This window comes from Motacilla alba, chromosome Z (genome assembly GCF_015832195.1).
Source record: "Motacilla alba alba isolate MOTALB_02 chromosome Z, Motacilla_alba_V1.0_pri, whole genome shotgun sequence".
Taxonomy (NCBI): Eukaryota; Metazoa; Chordata; class Aves; order Passeriformes; family Motacillidae; genus Motacilla; species Motacilla alba.
The window spans coordinates 40,973,153-40,992,693 of NC_052046.1; the positions used below are offsets into that span (position 1 = coordinate 40,973,153).

Consider the following 19,541-nt stretch of genomic DNA (forward strand, 5'->3'; position numbering starts at 1 on the left):
TCCCATGTACCTCCAACTTCCTCCCCAGCATGGTAGTACAAAAAGCAGAAAAGGCCTTGACTCTGCGTAAGCCCTGCTCAAGAATAACTAAAACACCTCTATATTATCAACCCTGTGTGCAACACAAACCCAAACACAGCCCCATTCTATCCACTATGAAAAAAAATTCACTCTATTCCAGTAGCAACCAGCACACCCCAGCTCACCTCAAGCCAAGCACCACTGAAGCTGGCTGTCAGGCCATGCCTTGGCCTGCCCGGTGCCCCTTTGCAGGCAAATTTCAGAGAGCTAAACTCCCCCTGCCAACTTTTCCCCGTCAGGGGCCTGGGTCCCTTGCGCCCTTCCTGTGGTGGGCTACCCCCAGGGCACAGCTTGCTAATGCTTTCCCAGCACTTGCCCTCTTCCAGGGGGGAATGGCACCTGCAGAGCAGTACCCCACACCTTTCCGCCACTCCTCCCAGCAATGCTGCCTGCTGCTTCAAGGGCTGGACCACCTCACTGCCCTGTGAGACCCAGCAAGACCTGCTGGCAATGCAGTCCTCAGCAACACTGGGAGAGCAGTCTTAGAAACCTGTGTCCTCAGTACCACACCATACTGCCATTTGTTTTCTTCCCCAAACTGAATATAATTTCAGAGGAGGATTACTTAAAGAAAGATGGAACAAGCTTTTAAAATCCATGAACCAAATCGTTAAACATCTTTGCATAACTACAGCACACTGTAGTTCTTAAAATAATTTTTAAACCACAGCAATAGCATATCCAGTATCTGTCTGGGTAGTTCCTGAAAGCCTTTCCAAAGTCAGGGGCGGGTTCTGCTATCCTCAGTCAGAAAGCAAGAGGGCAGCAACCTCCACTTTAACAGTGACTTAACTAGCCAGGAAGATCATGAAGTGGTCCGTGCCCAGCAGCAAATGTCCATGTTAGTGTTAAAAAGGAATTGTCGGAACTAAAGTCTCTGTTTTAGTAGCATGGTACTTGACACTGCTTCATTTTTGTGCCAACACTCATAAAACTTGTCAGACACCTAGAACGATATTTATAATTAACAGAAACTTTAGCAGTTCCCTCTAACAGGCAGAGAAAGCTGAGATCTTGGGCAGGTTTTAGCAGGATGCAGGTTAAAGTTTATGACCAGAACTGCTGACATACCTAAGTTACAAACTTTAAAAGACTGAAAAAAATCCTCAAAATGTTCACTTGTAACCCAAAGAAGCCTAAAAAAGGTGTTAAAAGGTGTTTCTAGAGGAGAACAAGTATGACAGGCCATTGTAGACAGCAGTAATACAGGAGTGACGACAGGTCCTGTGATGGGAATGGTTGATGAGGAGTTAGGAAGAAGAGATGCTGGCAGGGGCCAAAGACAGGGAAGCTGAAGTGGGAGAGTGCAGAAAAAAATGTGCCACCCAGTCAACTGAAGCAGTCTCTTTTCCTGTAGCAGTTCTGATGGAGTGTCTTTGATTCTGGCATGTCCTAGATGAGTATCATTTCCACACCTTTGTTGCAGACATGCTGAGACTCTGTCAGATGGTGATCTCCGCCTCCCTGAGTTTTTTCTGGACTGGAGATGTTGGGTGTTGCCTGTGGGGACTGTGGTTTATGAGACTGAGAGTCAGTCATAGACGACTTGCTATCAGCTCTGCTCCATGTTTTGCTGGGGAGGCTGCTGCATCAGAGGACACCAAGGCATTCTTGTGTGACAGAAAAATATGGGAGCAGGACCTTCAATGCAAGGCTATGTAGTGACCATGTGTCTGGATTAATTTGTTTCCACATAGGCAGTTTGAAGCGGGGTTGGCAAGACTGACATGTCCTTGCTGCTGGGAATGTTTTGCGCCTTGTGAGCTGCTTGTGCTTTGGAAATTGCAGGAGGGAAAGCTTCTTTGAGCCAGGAGGTATTGACCTCAAAGCATGCAAATGAGTGGGGTTGTGAGCAACATCCCCAGAAATCCTGGACTGACAGCCCCCTCCTAGTTATCTGTCACAGACTTGAGGACACTGGTCCAGCAGAGGGGCCAGTGCTTGTCTGTTAGAGTGGCTAATTGTGATAAAAGATCACTGATAAACAACACAGGTTGGCTGAGGGAAACCCTGAAATTGACAGAGCTTGTCCTTTCCTCATTTGCTGGTGTAGAGTGAGGTGCTGTCTATGTGCAATTTCACTGTGTGTGTTTTCTGATGCCTACCCTGCCCCCGTCTCTGCCCCTGATCACAAGGCCCCTGCATTAAGTCACCAGGGTTCTGGTCAGAGCATTTGTCTCTGCAGACTCTGTGCCTTGTCTGTGCTGGCTGTTCTACCCCTCTAACCTATCTAGAACCATTGTGTTGCTCTTGGTTTTCCTATCCCTCTCTCTTTCTGTGATTCCCTAGTAGACTCTTAGGCTGGATTTCTTGGTTTCCAGAACCTGAAAGCCAGGTCCTGGATAGACCAATATAGTATGTTGTCAGCTACAAAAGAAGTCTGGGCAAATTGTGAGGGACAGAGATTTGTTCAGGAGTGAATGTTGAGCCTTATTAGTTGATGAGGAGGCAAGGTTTGACCCATTTGTATTACTCATGTCAAGGCTGCTTGCCTGTAGGTGGGCACCTGCAGAGGCACTGCTCTGTCGGCATGGTTTTGTTTTCAAGATGATGATGCCACCACCACTGCTGCGTGTTCCAGCATTTGGTTATTCAGCACCAGCAGGAGGGATCACAGGTGCTACAGTTGTTCACAACAAGAAATCACCTGTTTTAGGGCCCAAACCTGTCATCTCCTTATCAATTTTATGTCCAAAATGATTCCATTAGCCCTTAATTTCCTTGTGACTTCATTATTACAACTAGAAGGTGTTTTGTTTGTTTGTTTGTTTTTTGGGGTTTTTTTGTTTGTTTTCCTTTTAGCTGTGCTTCAAAGAGTACTGTCTAACTGGTGGCTAAATCCACACTGAAGTTAAACTGGGATTTATATTAGTCCAACCCATCTTTCCCATTCTCAGACACCAGTTCCCCTTGATGAGAAAGCAGTACAGCCAGATTGCACAACCTGTATGGGCAGGGAGGGACTGCTGGCAGCTGTCTATTCCTCTAGCTGTTCTCTCAGCCCAGAGGAGGGCAGGGGTAAAAATAATTCCAGGTTCGGATGTTTTGTGTTTTTTTTCTTTTCTCTGTATGAAGGTCAGTGTTCTGTTTGCTTCCCCTCTTTTCCCATAACTGTAGCCCCAAACTTAGTTTTTCCATATATGGATTTAAATGTAATTATAGCTGCTTCAGAGCTCGTTAATTTGCAGTCCACAAGGAACAGTAAGGTTTTTCCAGAGGTGTTGGGACATAACCAAGGCCTCCTCAATTCTGCAGTCAATTGTTGAACAGAGCAGGGAAAACCAATCGCTCATTGCCAGAGGCAAGGTTACTGCAGCAGGGACACGCCAAGTGGAGATGTCCAGCTGAGTGACCCCCGCCCCCCATCCCCAGCCATGAAAGGCAGACCCTAACCTCTGAGGAGGGGTGAGCTGTCCACCCACAGTGGGGCAGAGTTTCCAGCTGGGCCTGGCTCACTGGACAGCCCTTCCACTTATCCCAGCTGAGTCCCTCCAAGCCAAGGTCCATGAGGTCTGGCCCGTGAGTTGTGCAGGCCAGGTCCACCACTGTTCACCTGAGCCAAGCACAAGGCTATGTGTGTGCCTGTTACCCACAGCCTGAAAACCAGGTCATGTGTTCCTAGAGAAGGGCAAACAGGGCAAGGAATTGTACAAAAATACCTTGGAAAATCTGGATCATCATTAAAGTAAGTCTGTGTGCTTTAAACTGTGGTGCTATCACAGAAAGACTTTACCAATTACTGTGCTAACCACAGAAATAAGTGTTCTAGAGGTGCTTGAATGTTGCAGGGATCAAACTTAGATGTCATCTCACAAATGAAAATGTTTGAAATCACACTGTTAGAACACAGCCATGCCTTCACAGGGCATGACCCAATCTCAAACAGCAAGGATACAGAATTCCTATAAAAGCAGTGCCCAGCTGAGATGAAGTATGTTTGTTTCTGCAGAAGTGTATTCTGCTATTTTTAAAGCATAACTACTCCACAAGCATCCAGGGTAGAAGAGATGTTGTATTTGTTCACAGCAAATTCTAGTTACAGATCTCTGGAACTTGTAAATAATACTTAGAATACAATATTTCATACTGGTGCAAAATGTACAAACACAAAACACGTATTGCAAAATATACACAGAATTGTTCTAAGAACAGAACCCAAGGGTGAACAGATGTTTAAATATAAGAGAAAAGTCCATATTTTACAAATTACTTAAAAAAAAATATTAGTAGACTAGGTATGGTTTTTGTAGACAAGTTACCACAATATAGTGAAATGTCTCATTTGCAAGGCAGACATTGAGAAACAAGTTACATCATTAAAAGCTAGTTTTTGAGACCAATCCACAAGTAAATGTGTGATAACACATTACTGGTTTGAGGCACAGAGTGGAAACTGTTTTCAACCACTTTAATGCTTATAATTAGGCTGCTTTTTTTTTCTGTGAATTAGGCAGATGCACAAAGAATAAGCACTAGACAGTAACTTGTCAGCTTACATTAGTTTATTGGGTCAGGATTATTTATTACTGATGTATTAGAACATAGAACATTCACAAGAAATGCTATGAGACACCTTAAGAGTATCTTGATAATAAAACAGCATTCATACAACTGTGTAAATTGGATGATTTAAATAACCAGAAGTGAAAAACAGTTATTTAAGCAATAGTTAAGTTATGGTTTGAGGAGAATTAAGATGTCGTCAGTCGTTTTTAAGTAGGAAAGATGCTGAAATTATAGTGAATTACAAACTCTAATGCTTTGCATTCAAAGCAGAGATGTTGTCTTCCAATATTCAGAACTTGTAGCTTCAAGATACTGATTGCTGCTAGCTACACCATTGCTAACTAAACTATCACAAGGATAACTTGCTTTGGGCATGTGTGGAATGCTAGAGTTATACAGCTATTGCTATGCTACAGATCCCCCAGTTTTGCTTTAAAATAGCAGTGAAGGCTTTATAAGCACCCAAAAATTACACAATAAATACTCAGTAATACTTCAAGCACCTCTTGCTACCCAATTTGGCAAGATAAGCAGCACTAAGAAATGGATGCCATTGTGAGACAAGGTATTAGCAGTCTGACTTGGACACTCTTGATTTGTGCCTGCCTGCCTTCAGAAAGCAAAAGAGCTTGTGTGGCAGACTCTGTGACGGTGAGAGAGAGGACTGTAAGTGCCAGACAGTCACCAGACTTACAACCTTTCTGCAGTCAAGCACAAGGGCAGGCTCTCTGCTCTTCAACCTGCAGTGATCTGTATGGGGAGAAGCTCTGCCTTGTATGGCTGATGTTTATATGGGGAGTTCCTGCCCATCAGGGGATATGCACAATATAATTGAAGCCATATCTTCTGAAATCAGGTTGTCCCCTAAATAACACACTTGACCGGTGCAGAGTGACGTGCCAAATGGGTATGATGCCAGGAGAGCTCAGAGGGATAACTACACCAGTAACACTGCCCCATTAAAAAATACTTTGCTTTGGGATAGATCTTTAGTATCTACAAACATTTATTTCAAGACTTCAACTTTTTCAGCACTGATCTGCTATAAAACCTTCTCATAAATTATCTTCACAAAAAATAAAGTAACTTTTCTGAAAACATCTTCAATATAACACACTTGTATCAGTGCAAATTCTGTCCTGTGAGTCCCTGGCAGAGAAGCCATAACCCACACTGAAATCTCTCCACAGCAACATAACCAATACTCTACAACCAGAAGGCAACTATTCCATTAATTACTATGGTAAGCAGAAACAGTGCTTCCAAAACACACAAAGAGTGCACTGTTTCAGTGGACATGTATGGGTTTACAATCAATAGTCTCTGTCCTGTAAACATTGAAACTACCACTTTAACTGCAGGTTAAGTTAGTAATTTGCATTCATTTCACTGCACTCCACACATAAAATGCCTACACTGCTAAAAAAGAAACCACACCAAAACAAAACTATTAAATAGCAAAAGGAATGAAGGCTTTGGGCTGGATGTCTCCTGAAACTAAGTGTAAAATCAGTAAGTGTTGACATTATAAATAAAACTTGAACATTATTTTATGCATTATCGAAGCAGTCTAGTAAAACCTAAAACTTAGAATAGCAGAGAATTTGCTCAAAACATACACAAACGTTCAGTCAGTCAGCTATAAATACATTCTGCAATGTGAGAAGCCATCTCTATCCCCAAGCAGACTTTCAAGGAGAACACAGTGTTAGACATGGATGGGGATCAGGAACACTGCAGCCAGAGAAACTCCTAAACAATTGTATTCTACAAACTTGTTCTCATTGTTATCTGAAAGTGCATCTTTTTATGTGTAGAATCATCCCCATTATTTACAAAAAAAGTACAAACATTGCAATTTTGCCACGCTCTAAGCCTATCTAACCTGTATTTTCTGTTAAGTGCAAAAAGTATAATGAAGTAATACATATTTTGACACATCTAAGGTCGAAGCCTGAAAATGAGGCAACGTTGTCACCAGCGAATCCAATGCAATTCAGTAGTTGCCAGATCTTTGCTGCACCACTGTTAGATGGCTAAAGTAGAAGCCTAAGTAGAAATTAAAGAATAGTCTAAGCCAAACTGACAGAGCAGTATTCAGAGCAGGAACTTCATTCCCCCACTCTCCACACACATTCACCAGCACATGCTCATACCTTCATTACCAGTTTTGGTACAGAACTCGGCCCAAAGGGCAGGAAGGCAGCCTGGCAGAAACAGGAAGATGTACAGTCACTTTGAAGGTGGTAAGGAAGACTTATGGGGTGCAAACTGAAAAAGTATCTACTGCCAGTGCACAACTCCAATGAACCCCCAATACTGGTGCTGGAATACGGACTGGAGACTATGCAAGACAGAGCATACCTACAGTCTGTACATTATTAAATATGTATGCAACCAAATCTGTTGTGTCTTCAATGTAAGCCCTTTTTAAGTGTCACAACAGCTCTTCTTTCCTTCTCCTCCCACAAAAAGAGGTTTCATTTGATAATGACATTTATATGCCAACAGACTGCTACAGAATCACGTGCACACATAAATGCTGAGCAGTTCGAAACAGCTGACATTCAGATCAAGTACAATATTTGCTCTGAAGACATTAAATCAATACAAAATCTGTAAAAGGGTAAACATGAAGATTAACAACAATTGTCTATAACAGTTCATTTAGTTTTGTTCCTTAGGCAAGTCTTGCAGTGACAGCTTCTTCCTAGTTTTTAAAATGCTACAATAGCCATTGCCACTGGTTTTAGAGACACAGATACTTGACTAAAATCTAGAGTGAGCAAGCAGAGCTCAAACTGCATACCTGCAGAAACTGTACTCTAAACACGGTTGTGCTTTCACTATATTGCCGTCATGTCTTGTAGGAAAGTCCAAGTCCTGCCTCATGTCCAAAAGTGGTGAAAGGAAGATCCAGAAGTGAGTGCTATCAGAATGCTGTAACAGGGCAAAAGCTGTATAATTAGGCACTGTGGAAGGAAATACAATAAGGCGTAGTCTTAAAGGGTGTGTGCACATGTATGTACACACATGTATGTACACACATGTATATACACACATATAAACAAAAGGTTTTTGGCAAAATAACCCTTTAATCTAAAACTCAATGCAGTGAAAACATCAGCAATTTAAACTGTACAAATCAAGGGTAAAAGCCATGGGGGAAAAAAGCAGCAAATTTTCTGAAGTAGCACCCGTATCTCAGGGATGAGCTGTTGAATTTTAGTTCTACTAATTCAAGGCAGAGGTAATATGTTTATCCATCAAAATAGATTTTAACCAACTGACCACCTGCATTAATCTGCAGCACTGTGGTATTTGAAAGGAACCAGGGTTTTCAGGACCTTTCTCTCCCCAGTGCTGGCAATGCCTAAGTAGGACACTAATAAAAGGTCAGGAGAGTGTACCTCAGCAGAAGAGATGCTAGTTGTGCTGTTTGTGCCTGCCATGGTTTATAGGCAAGGTAAAAAGGCAGTGGAGAGAGGATGAAGGAGTGTGCTCAGGATAGCAAAGAGCCTGCATCTCTTCACTGTCCACAGTTCCTGGTCCTGTGTCCCTGATGTTACTTTATACCTATCTGAAAGAACAGAGCCTCTTCCCCAACACTTTTGTTGCTGCATTATTTGAAGTACTTGGCCATGTGATCACTAAGCTCTCTCACAATACTACTCAGTCAGTATGGAGAATCATCTATCTGCCCACTGTCACATAAATTATACTGCATTGTTATGTTTAGTGGAAAGGCTAAGTCTAAACATTTCATGTTAACTGCAAGGAGTTACCCCCTCCCTTCATGCAGACCTTGCATACCATGGAAGAAAATACTAGGCCTTCTCGGACACCATATACAATGAAAATGTGAGAAAAAAACTACACACACACACACATATATTCTTGATATAATGGCCTTTACAGAATCTGAAACTAGAACATCTTAACAGAGGGGTTAATGAGTGAGTTCCTCCTTTTAAAAGCTTTACAGGGGATTTCCTATCTCAACTGAATCTGTTTTGTCATCAAAAGACATTAAGCATCATCTTTTGATGCTCAGAGGCCATATATACGAAGTGTTTTTCTTAACTATGTTTTCATTCCAGTGCGGCACTCATCTGCTCAAATACATGGCAGTTGGTTTCTGGGGAAAAAGCAGAAAAGGGAACAAAACTCAAAGCCTTGTCCTCTACCAGGACGGCCTCTGGAAGCTGGGAAGAGATTACACTCATACTTCAGAGTCACCTTGCTACCATGATGCTATCCTAAAACAGGCTTTTACAGAGTTGCAAGGATAAGAAATCGCCACAAAGAATATGCCACAGCAAGGGGCCCTCTGATTAAAATATTGTGACCTGTGAGTTTTATGTTATTTCAGATAACAGATACAGAGCAAAAGGAGAGACAGGTCCATAACAAGCCAAGAACTTGGAACACTGTCAGCTACATGACGCAGGGTTATATATACCTGGAAAAACAGTATGACAGCCTTATTTATTTGGGCTGCAGAAGACAGTCAGTACCAGAAATCTTAAAATTTATGCATGTTTTCTCCAACAAAAAGCCCAGCTTCCATTACAGAGTCAGCAACTGGAAAGCAGACCATGCATTCATTCTGCTGTCCCAAGGATACCAAGCAGTTTCTCTCTCTTTCTAGACAATCGGGAAGCAGCAGCCTGCTCCAGATTTCCTCTCTCATTTGTGAGCTTCATTCAGAGAGTGGACATCCTGAAATACAATACTTGATCCTCCTTACTTGTAATGCTGGTACCAGGATGCCAGAAGAGGTCCAGCTGACCCCTCATACCTAGATTATAAAGAAGACAACCCTGTGTTTAATGATCAGGAAGACAAGGCTTTTGTACTATCTGTACTATCCAAACTATTTCCTTCATAGCATGAGTCCAGTTTTCATGTTGAATGAAAGTGAAGTTCTAGTCCACACTGTGGGACCTGAAGAACATCCTCAAATTAAAATTAAGAATTTAAACAATTAAGAAGAGGTTTCACTGAAAACAGAAGTCATTCCTCCAACTGCGTCTCTACCAGAAAACTGAGAAGGAATCACTAGTTTGAAAGGAGAAGATGCAGGCATCTGCTATTTTTCCATAGCTGTTTTGTCTGTCTCTCCCTCTAGCTTTAGCTGCATAATTCTGTTGCTATAGGTGACATTCACACCCTCGTTGCACCACGACCAGCAACTAAAAAGCACATGTAACGGTCAGCTGTTGCTGAAGCTGTCACAGTGCTAGGAGTAGACTCATCAACAAGACCCAGCAAGACCCGCCTCAGCATTTAACTGGCTCCATCACAAAACAGCTTTGGCATTTTTCAAAGTTACACTTAAGTCCCCCAAAGCAGCTAGAGATGTTTTTCTAGACACACTGGCAAGAGGAATGCTCCAAAGGCTAACACTCAAGTGATGAATTCATGCCACCCACAGCTGAAATAGTTATTACTGTGCAACAGAGGACAAGTAAGCCCACCATATGGCTAAGTAGGCTCTAGCCACCATGGCTTAAGCAGCTCCAAGCAGCAGATGCATAGAAGTGGTAAAATCTTGCAGGCCCACCCCCTGCCCACAAGTGGCTCACAGAGCCCTTTGTGTTGACCAAAAGGGAAAGGTTCAGTTCCTGGGGTACTATGTTGAGATGAGACAGCAGAGATATGAGTGAAGAACAACATGACTGTAGCCATGGATAGCAGATCTAGATAGTGTATGGCAGGTGTATGGCTGCTCCAGCACCAGTCACCAGCACAAAGCTGTGAAAGTACTGGATCGCCACAGCTTCAGCAGATGGGTAAACACAGAGAAGGGGTCTTGGCCTCACAGGAACTGATGAAGAAACAGCCTCTGAAGAGCACACACTCATCCAAGTGAGAAAAGACAGTCACTCTGTCCCTGGGCCCACACCCAGTAACACTCACAGAGACTTGAGAAGCCTAGCGAGGTAAGTGAATTTTCATGACAACTCTCACATTCCCAGTTATTTGAAGCCTAGATGCTAAGGCTCCTCAGTAAAGCTATGCTGTACATCAGTTCAGGTCTAACATATGACTGTGCTAATTTACTTAATTGAACACTAAGTGGTACTTCTTTTAACCTAATTAATAATGATTATTGAGCTTCTTGTTATATAACAGTCCAAATTCATGAAAACGGCACACTTTACACAAGTAAAGTCAAGAAAAAAGAGTCTGGTGTCAAAGTTAATGGTTTCAGTGATAAAAAAGAATTGGTATAACATACTATTGCCTTAGGTATTCTTGTTCCTTTTTTATTTTTAGAGTTGTAGCTGATGAAATTCAAATGCCTTTTAAAACTGGCTTTGGCTGAATAATGAGAAACTAAGCTACAGTTGAAAAATTGCTCTACAGGCTGTTTCCCTTCATTCATGCTGTCCAAATACTGTTGAAGTAAACACTCTGAAACATTTTGACTCAACTATTCTAGCACTTTCTCTCTTCCCAGTGCACTGGGATCTTTTTACCAAAATAATCTCTCCTGTGTTTTGTGTTTTTCTCTTTACACTTGTACTGTTTCAGCTGTGCTATTTGTACTGATCTAAGGAGCTCTCAGCAGGTCATGTTTTCCCCTTTTTTGGTTAGGATGCTGTTGTGAGCATTAATTTAAAGGAACACATTTTCAGTTATAGAACAATTAAAAAAAATCTATGGAATGATTTTCTTTAGGAATGAACTGGGAGGAGGGAAGGATTTTTTGTGAAGGCAAATGCAGAAATCTCAGCATCTTGGAATCTCTGTTTGGCTGGGAAACAGCTTACAGAAAAGCAACCCCAAGTAAACATTTCAGATGAGACAAGTGGTACATAATAGTTATTTGTGACAACAAGGTACTATCTTTGAAAGACAAAGAAGAACCCAGTACTATCAAAATGTAATGAAAGGCACGCTCATAGGCAACACTCTTCATGATTTGTCTGTGCTCGGTTTTACTGGACCAGGGTGGTATCTACCATAGGCATGAACACAGGTCTCCCCTTTGCGTCCTCCTTCAGAGACTGACGTGCTATCCACTTTCATCTCTTTCAGGCTTCCAGTTTTTTTCTGCTTTTGCTTGGATTTTTTCAACATATGGACCTAAAATTTAAAAATTTAAAAGCAGGTGAGTATTAAAATATCTGTAGTCATCAGTTAGCTGATCTAAAGTAACGAACTAATAACCAAGTAAAAAGCTAAACTGCAACAGAAAAACACATAAATACACAACTATCTGGTGCACCTATCCTTGTAAAACTATAGGATTTACTGCTTTTTTTACATAAACGTATGCATTATATATATATATATATATATATATATATATGTATGTATGTGTGTGCATATATATTCCCGTACACACGTGTATATATACCCATATATAGAGATAACTAGTCAGTAACCTGGCAGAGGAAGACGAAATGTTTCTCACTGAAGGACCAGTCAGGTTTGCTCTCTCTCTCTCTCTCTTTCCATTACCCTTCCACTTCTTCTCATTAAAAGAACAAAGTTTTAACATATTCTGAAACTTTGAGGTATGACCCTCTCTTTCACTTCTTCTCAGCAAGGGCAATTGTTCTGGTACCCCTCCCAGTACAGCTACATATCCTTTGAGCTTGCCTACAGCAGCGTATGTCTGTGAGTTGAAAAGGCATCCCTAAGGCAGCAGGCAAATGTGCAGACTGATGTGTACCACCGTCACCTACTGCAAAATGTTTATTTGACAATTTCAAAGTCAATAGAGAAGTTAAATTCTTACGGAGCTGGTGCTGTCTTTTATGTACACATTTAGATAATCAAGAAAAAACAAGACACTGATTACCCAAGTCTTTTTCACAGGCCTTGCTCCTCTCTTATTAGTTTTTCTCCTTTGTTACTACTGTCTGACAGGCCTTCCCTTCCCTTCAGGTAGGAATCAGTCTCACACTGCACTACTACCATGGCCTTTATAACTGCCCTGCTTCAAGAAAAGCAACACTGCCTGCAGGTCTCAATACAAAGGAAAAATTGGATCACTAGGCCAAAGCTCAGGGACTATTTTTTTAAACATGAGCCTCATCTGAGCCACTGGAGAGAGCCCTCAAACTGTCCTCTTTAGAAATGCCGTGTCAGTTACCACATAGTGCTAAGCAGCTCCTTTAGGGTTAAGCATGAGAACACAGACAAGCAAGATAATATGGTAACATCCAGTGCACGAACAAAGTCAAATCACTAAGAGAAACCTACACCCAGTACCTTTGGTCCTGCAGCAGAAATTATAATCTGGCCAGGGGCCTGAATCCAGGGCTCTCCATCAACTTGAACTGGAATTGGCTTTAGGAGCGTTACACGAAAATACGAGCCTTGAGCTATGCGGATTCCTGATCGAAAACCACCTTGGACTTGACCCTGTTAGGGAATAAAAGCAAGGATATTAATCATCCCAACTAGAAGTACAAATACTAGCTGCAGTTAAACTGGGTGGATATTATTTTATTCTCACCTGACATTTTAAGTTTCAGCTAAAAAACTGCTTAGGCAAAAGTAGAATACCTTTACTGACCCAGCATTAATTATTTCAGCAAGTCCAGGAAGGAGAACTCCCCTGCAGGCTGCAGGAGGCAAAACAAAGCCTCCTAAAGCAAAGGTGTTTGTACACAAAGGTTGGCCAAGGAACATACAAAGTTCTTGTTTGCTTTGGCTTCCACCTCCATAACACAGTAAATACTTCTAAAAACACCTAATTATACACGCAGGCTTTGGCACGTGTGAAATTCCAAAGTCTAAAAGCAGTTTATTTATCAGAGAAATTTCTTCCAAACTCAACTCCAAATGTGGGGGTAAAAACCTTAATATCACAAATCCAAAGCACAGGTTTGTTAACATTTATACTCCAAAGCTGCTTCTACTTTCACAAAAGATTTAAGGATCTCTACCAAAACAACTCTTTAGTGTATTTTAGAAGATCTAAATTATAAAATAAAGCTGACCAACACCAAAGATTGAGCTCCACAAAATTTAAGCACCCACATTTTCATTTTTGGCAGTTTTATGGATTAGTTATTTCTAGTTACTTGACCACATATATTTTTACAGCAGCAGATTTCTTTAAACAGTGGTAAGATATGAAGACAAAAATAACATACCATCCCACAGGAGTGTGTTACGAACCATTGTAAAAATACATAATACATCAAAGAATTAAAAAATAATTGCATAAGTTGAGTCATAATATTCTTTGCAGGAACACCATACCACCTGCTTGATGTAGCATTCAAATCAAGAGCAGCAAGTATCATATTCTCAGTGACATGTGTTGGAAAGCCTGTGGCAGATAATTATAAAGCAACCTGTCTTGATAGAATCTCCACTGTGATTGTGATGAGGTACAACAAGACTTTTTGCAAATATATTAGGTGAAGGGTGCATGTTTTTGTAATATTAGAATAAAATCTTGTTTTCATCCCATGAAGCATTCCATTTGGACACCATGATACTTGTTATGAGAAAGCCAGTGCATTCCATAATACATACATATATTTGTATTTTGTATATATATATATATATATATATATGCACATATGTATGTTTCTCTACTTGGTTCAAAGTCTAGTTAAGTCATGAAGCATAAAAATCCCCCTGGATTTTTAAGAGGTCTCAATTCCTATCACTTCTTCTTACCCAACCTTAACAAAGAGGTGCAATTGCACTTCCAGTGCACTGTTTGTCACAGAAATAAGCCTGTCCCATAAAATGCATGTTTCTTCTGTGCTTACTGGGATGCCAACTCACCATGTGAACAACGCCAGTCACACCAACCACTTCCAGCAGGCCGTCATCGATGCGTGGCTTCTCAAAGCGGTTGTCACTTTCAGACCCCCAGAGGTCAGCCCCAGAGCCCCAGCTGTGTGGAGAGCACACCAGTGACCACCTGTGGTCTCCCCCCAGGCACGCTCCCTGGTGCCCTGCTAAGGGTGGCTGGTTTCCCAGGCTACAAAAGCTACACACTCTGCTCCCCCACCAGCTGGAGGGAGCAGTTTTCCTGCATTGTAAAAGCAGGAACTCTTTCTAAAATCTGGAAGAATTTTTATCAGATCTTTTAGTAGTAAAAGGAGCAAAGTAAATAGTTTCAGATGGAAAGCAAAGGTGTAAATAGGAAGAAGGTGACTCTGTAGAGTTTTAGTTTCCTTGGAAATAAAGGTTACAGCTAAAATAACCCTTAATTTTCAAGACTGAAGAACTTAACATAGCTCTTAATTGTCTTGACAACATTCACAGAAGTTACTGAAGAGAAACTAAAGCTAAAACAATTATCAAGATTTCATTCTTGTTCCTGGCCAAAAGCACCTGTAGATAGGCAGATATTCATGCACTTTAATCCTCTGAAATGCTCTGACAATTTAAACCATGCTGCTTTTTGTGCAGTACTGACCCTTCCCACTTAAATCACTTGCTTATTGTTTTGGCACATGAACTACTCATCACTTAATTGGGATCTTTTCTTCTCCACAGCTCTCATGTGCAATGTATATTTGTGTACATGGAAAAAGGAGTATTTGAATAAAACATTTTCAGACTGAAATGCAAAGAGATACCGTTTGTTTAAGACAAGATGGTACTTGAAAAAATAATTGTATGCCAGGACTAATTACCTGCTGATTTTGTGCAAACAAAAAGCCTGCTTCTATCAACATCACATCTAAGGAAGCCAGATCTCCTGTGGAATTACACAACAGTTACTCTAGCTCCCTGCAGGTGTCAAGGAAGCACACACAGACCTGTAAAGGTATCTGAACTGTGGTCTTCCATGGCTACCCAGGTAGCATCACACACTCCATGTATATTGACCTGTAGGACCTGGGCAGTGTTTGACAGCTGAAATCCTGGCCTTCACTGCAGGAACTGTTTAGGTACTCGGTCCCCAGCATGTCAGAAAGTGTGCGCAGGTTGACTGTCATTGATCTTGTTACCTAACCATTTGGCATTTGATGCTCAAATACCGAGCAGCAATTCTACACACACAGTCCAGCACGCACCCACAAGAGATCCTTCCTCTTCTTTTTACCTGGGTATATTAATAAAGATGAGTCCTTCTATACTTGGTAACTCCACCTCGTGTTGGTCCACTTGCAGCTTTATGTCCTTGTGCAGGTTTCTAGTGTGACTTATTTTCTGTAGCCCAACTTTCACATAAACTCCCTTGTTGTGAAACCTAGGAGCAGACAAGGATCTTGTAACTAAAAGGTAAGGCCAAGCATAGCACTCTTCCCTGTATATATACCACTATTGTCCTCTAGCAGGTATATATAAAGAGTTTTTCAATTAAAACCCATTTCAAATTCTTCTAGCTTTAATGCATAAAAACAAAGCATAAACCATGAACTGCTACTTTACATACCTTTACTTAAGGATGATTCTGCTGTTGAGGCATTTACAGCCTGTGAAATTTTATTACAGAGAAATTGTCCCTTTTTGAAGCATTGCCTGAATACAATGCCTCTTTGAAATGTAAACTCATGGGCTGGAAGATTACATTTTTGATTAAGACTCAGAGGTCATCATGACCAATTCTAAATTGTTTTCTCAAGCAATGCTATAATACTTATGGCAAAAAAACATTTGAAAATCTTTGCTTTACAAATTCCTAATTAATTTGAAATAGCTTAGCGGAAATTTAAAACAGGCTTAGTAATTTCAACTTGTGACAGAGCTCTAACATCTCTAATTTTAGAATAAAAAAGATGAGAAAGATTTTTATGGCATCCCTAGAAATGGCAAAATATTTTAAGAATAACATAAACAAAAGATAGTTAAACACACATTATTTTCTTCTATAATGGAAACCTTTGGATACATAGCCTTCAGGGCAACCTTAAAATAAAAAGCATAAATTTCCATTATTTTACCCTACTAGTACATGGGTGTCATTGGAATTCAACTCTGCAAAATCTCTCCACCATTATGTCTAAATATCGTAGACATTAAAGTGGGGAAGATAGCCAATGCAGGTTACACCCAAATCTTCAGGCAGAGACTTTTCAGACTTTTCAGTCATCTTAAATTATTACATTGGGAATGATTAGTCCTATGTGCTAACAGTCTAAAATAGCACCAAATTAAAGGTACTTCATGTAACGCCATTTAACATACACTTCTGCTCCATGCAAGATGTGCCTATGCTAAGATAGCTTTTGTCTAATTTGGATACAACTGAAAGATACTGGAATATCAGTAGGAAACACAACACTTGCAATACGCCCAAGAAGATTTAGTTTTTGTTGCATGAAGAAGAAAGCCTTCAGAAACTGAAAGAATACTTCACAGTGCCCTAACTGCAGAACAGTTGTATATCTCTGTAATATAAGTACAAACTTGCATTAAATCACGCAAAATATTCTCCCAAACCTTGCATTTAGAAAACTGCTTGCCACAGCAATCTCCTGCCATTTTGGATGGTACAAGTAAGATGTGATCTCTTCTGTAGTATGCAATCCTAAAGACTGCTCCAGGATGCCCTGGGAATGTCTTGGATGAAGAGCCAGATGCCTCCTCAGCAAGTTCACTGACAAAGCTGGAAGGACTGGTTGATACCCCAGACAGCTCTGCAGCCATTCAGAGAGATGTCGACAGGCTGGAGAGATGGGCAGCGAGAAACAATTTGAAATTCAATGAAGAGCAAAGGTAGAGTCCTGCACCTAGGAGAAATAATCCCATGAATCAGCACAGGCTGGGGGCAATCTGCTGGAAGGCAGCTCTGAGGAGAAGGACCTGAGGGTCCTGGTGAACCACAAGCTGTCCATGTCCATGTGCCCTGGGTGCCAAGAGGCCAGTTGGATTCTGGGTGCACTAGGAAGAGCATCAGCTGCAGGTCGAGGGACGTGATCCTACCCCTCTGCTCAGCCCTGGTGAGGTACATCTTCAGTCTGTATCCAGTTTTGGGCTCCTCAGTACAAGAGAGACATGGAACTCCTGGAGTGGGTCCAGCGGAGGGCAACAAAGATTATTAAGGGACTGGAGAGTCTCTTTAACCAGGAAAGGCTGTGGGAGTTGGGCCTGTTCAGCCTCAAGAGGAGAGGGAACCTTATCAATGTCTATAAATATCTGAAGGGACAGTATCAAGACGATGGAGCCAGGCAGCAAGCAAGGACAAGAGGCAATGAGCAGAAACTGATGCACAGAAGTTCAACCTGAACATAAGGAACAATTTTTTTACTTTTCTTTACTATTTCTAACTGAGCACTGGAACAGATTGTCCAGAGAGGGTGTGGAGTCTCCCTCACTGGAGATATTCAAGAAGCATCTGGAATGCAATCCTGTGCCAAGTGCTCTGGGACAACCCTGCTTGAGCAGGGAGGTTGGAGAAGATCACCACAGTAATCTTTTCCAATCTGACCCACTCTGTGATTCTGTGAATGAAAGCAGATGCCCTGTCATTAAATTTTACACTGTGAAAAAAACTTGTATAGTTTGGCGCTCACCAATGCGAAGACCATCATTGTCACAATATACACTATTTTTATCTGCCTCGCAGATATGCAAGATATTCAATGCAAGATCAGCATTGAATTCCTGCAGGGGTGTTATCACTGCACTTTGAGCTGCTAGCCAAGGGTCCAGAGCATAAAAAGAGACTCTACTGAGTGAGGCCAGAGAGCACACAGCTTTTGGGACATTTATCAGTTTACGGTCTTGCTTCAGAAGAGCACTCAAGCCCATATTTCTTCCTAGGACTATCTGCAATTTCTGTTGCCACAACACAAACCTTCCTGTTCTACACTCAAGAGTAGTCAGCTCACCTACTAGCAGCTGCTGCATCTTGCATTAAGTAGATACCATTTTTAGTTAATTTACTAGAAAGAATTTAAAAAAAAAAGAAGCTAACACTGCACAGTTGTAACTGGCTGTAACTCTTGCAACCAAGAGACAATTTAGAAGGCATTTAATCACAAACATAGAGGAAAGCAAACAAAAACAGTTTCTATGAGGAATTACTGATTAATTACACAGACATGATTTATTTTGCTCATCAATTTCAGCAATTATGGGAAGAAGAAAAGGTCCCATTACTAGTTGATGTGCATGCCAGAGAGGAGGAAGGTCTCTGTCAACACATTTTTCATAACATTCTCACTTGAGATACAGAGAGGTTTTTTTAATCTTTAATACCAGAATGCAGGTGCTGCAACAGCACTAGGCAAAACAAGAAAAGCTACAGTAGAAGTTCTGAACACTTCTTAACAGTGCTTATTGCTCATGTAGCAGCACTGCCCTCACTCTTGCTAAAGGCTTTGAGCAAGAGATATTTCCACTATCTCAAAATTTCACTTAACAATGCAGTTATTGGCAACTAAGAATACTGAAAAACAATGACATGGCTTCCAAAAACTGCTTTGGTGCTCTCTTGATAGAGAAAAAAACCCCAAACCATACCCAAACCAACAAAACAAAGGAATTTTGTGTCTATGACTTCCTGGCTAGCTTAATTCCTCCTTGTCCCAGCTCTGTCACAAGCAATATTAGTGGATATCTGTAGCATTTAATATTATCATTCGCAGTGTAAATTAGAAGTAATGCAATACCATAGAATTGACCTTCATACCTAGTTTCCCCAGGATTACCTGCTATTAAATTTCCCTGGTTCTTCTTCTCTAGCATGATGAAAGTCCAAGCTCAACTCTGCATCAATGCCAAGACCACAGTAATTGTTCATCTGTACAATCTGAACAAAAGGAAAAAAAAAAAGGTATAATTTCCTGCTAACATTTATAAATGAAAAATGAAGATGTTCCAAAGTTTTTCAACAAAAGCAAGCTTTGCAGATGATTCTTCCAAGTCACTTGCATCTTGACAGATTCTGGAAAACATTTTCCAGAAACACTGCACTAAAAATAAAGCTGCATGAACAAGTGTTGACATGCTTAGTCATTATTTCCAAAGTATCAGAAACTTCAATAATTAATATTTTAATTAAAAGTAACGAG

The 19,541-nt window shown here is 41.0% G+C and overlaps 1 protein-coding gene across 1 annotated transcript in view; it reads right to left on the bottom strand.

Annotated features, from left to right (window-relative positions):
• Nucleotides 1–4,075: 4,075 nt before the first annotated feature.
• The window catches only part of DGKQ (diacylglycerol kinase theta), an 87,440-nt gene continuing 71,974 nt past the window's right edge, over nt 4,076–19,541 (bottom strand). Inside the window, exons 19-23 of the mRNA XM_038125571.1 lie at nt 19,179–19,279; nt 15,626–15,772; nt 14,353–14,464; nt 12,817–12,969; nt 4,076–11,682 (exon numbers count right to left, since the gene is read on the bottom strand). Coding sequence (XP_037981499.1) covers nt 11,512–11,682; nt 12,817–12,969; nt 14,353–14,464; nt 15,626–15,772; nt 19,179–19,279 — 684 coding nt within the window. The 3' untranslated portion in view covers nt 4,076–11,511. The remainder of the gene's footprint in view (nt 11,683–12,816; nt 12,970–14,352; nt 14,465–15,625; nt 15,773–19,178; nt 19,280–19,541) is intronic.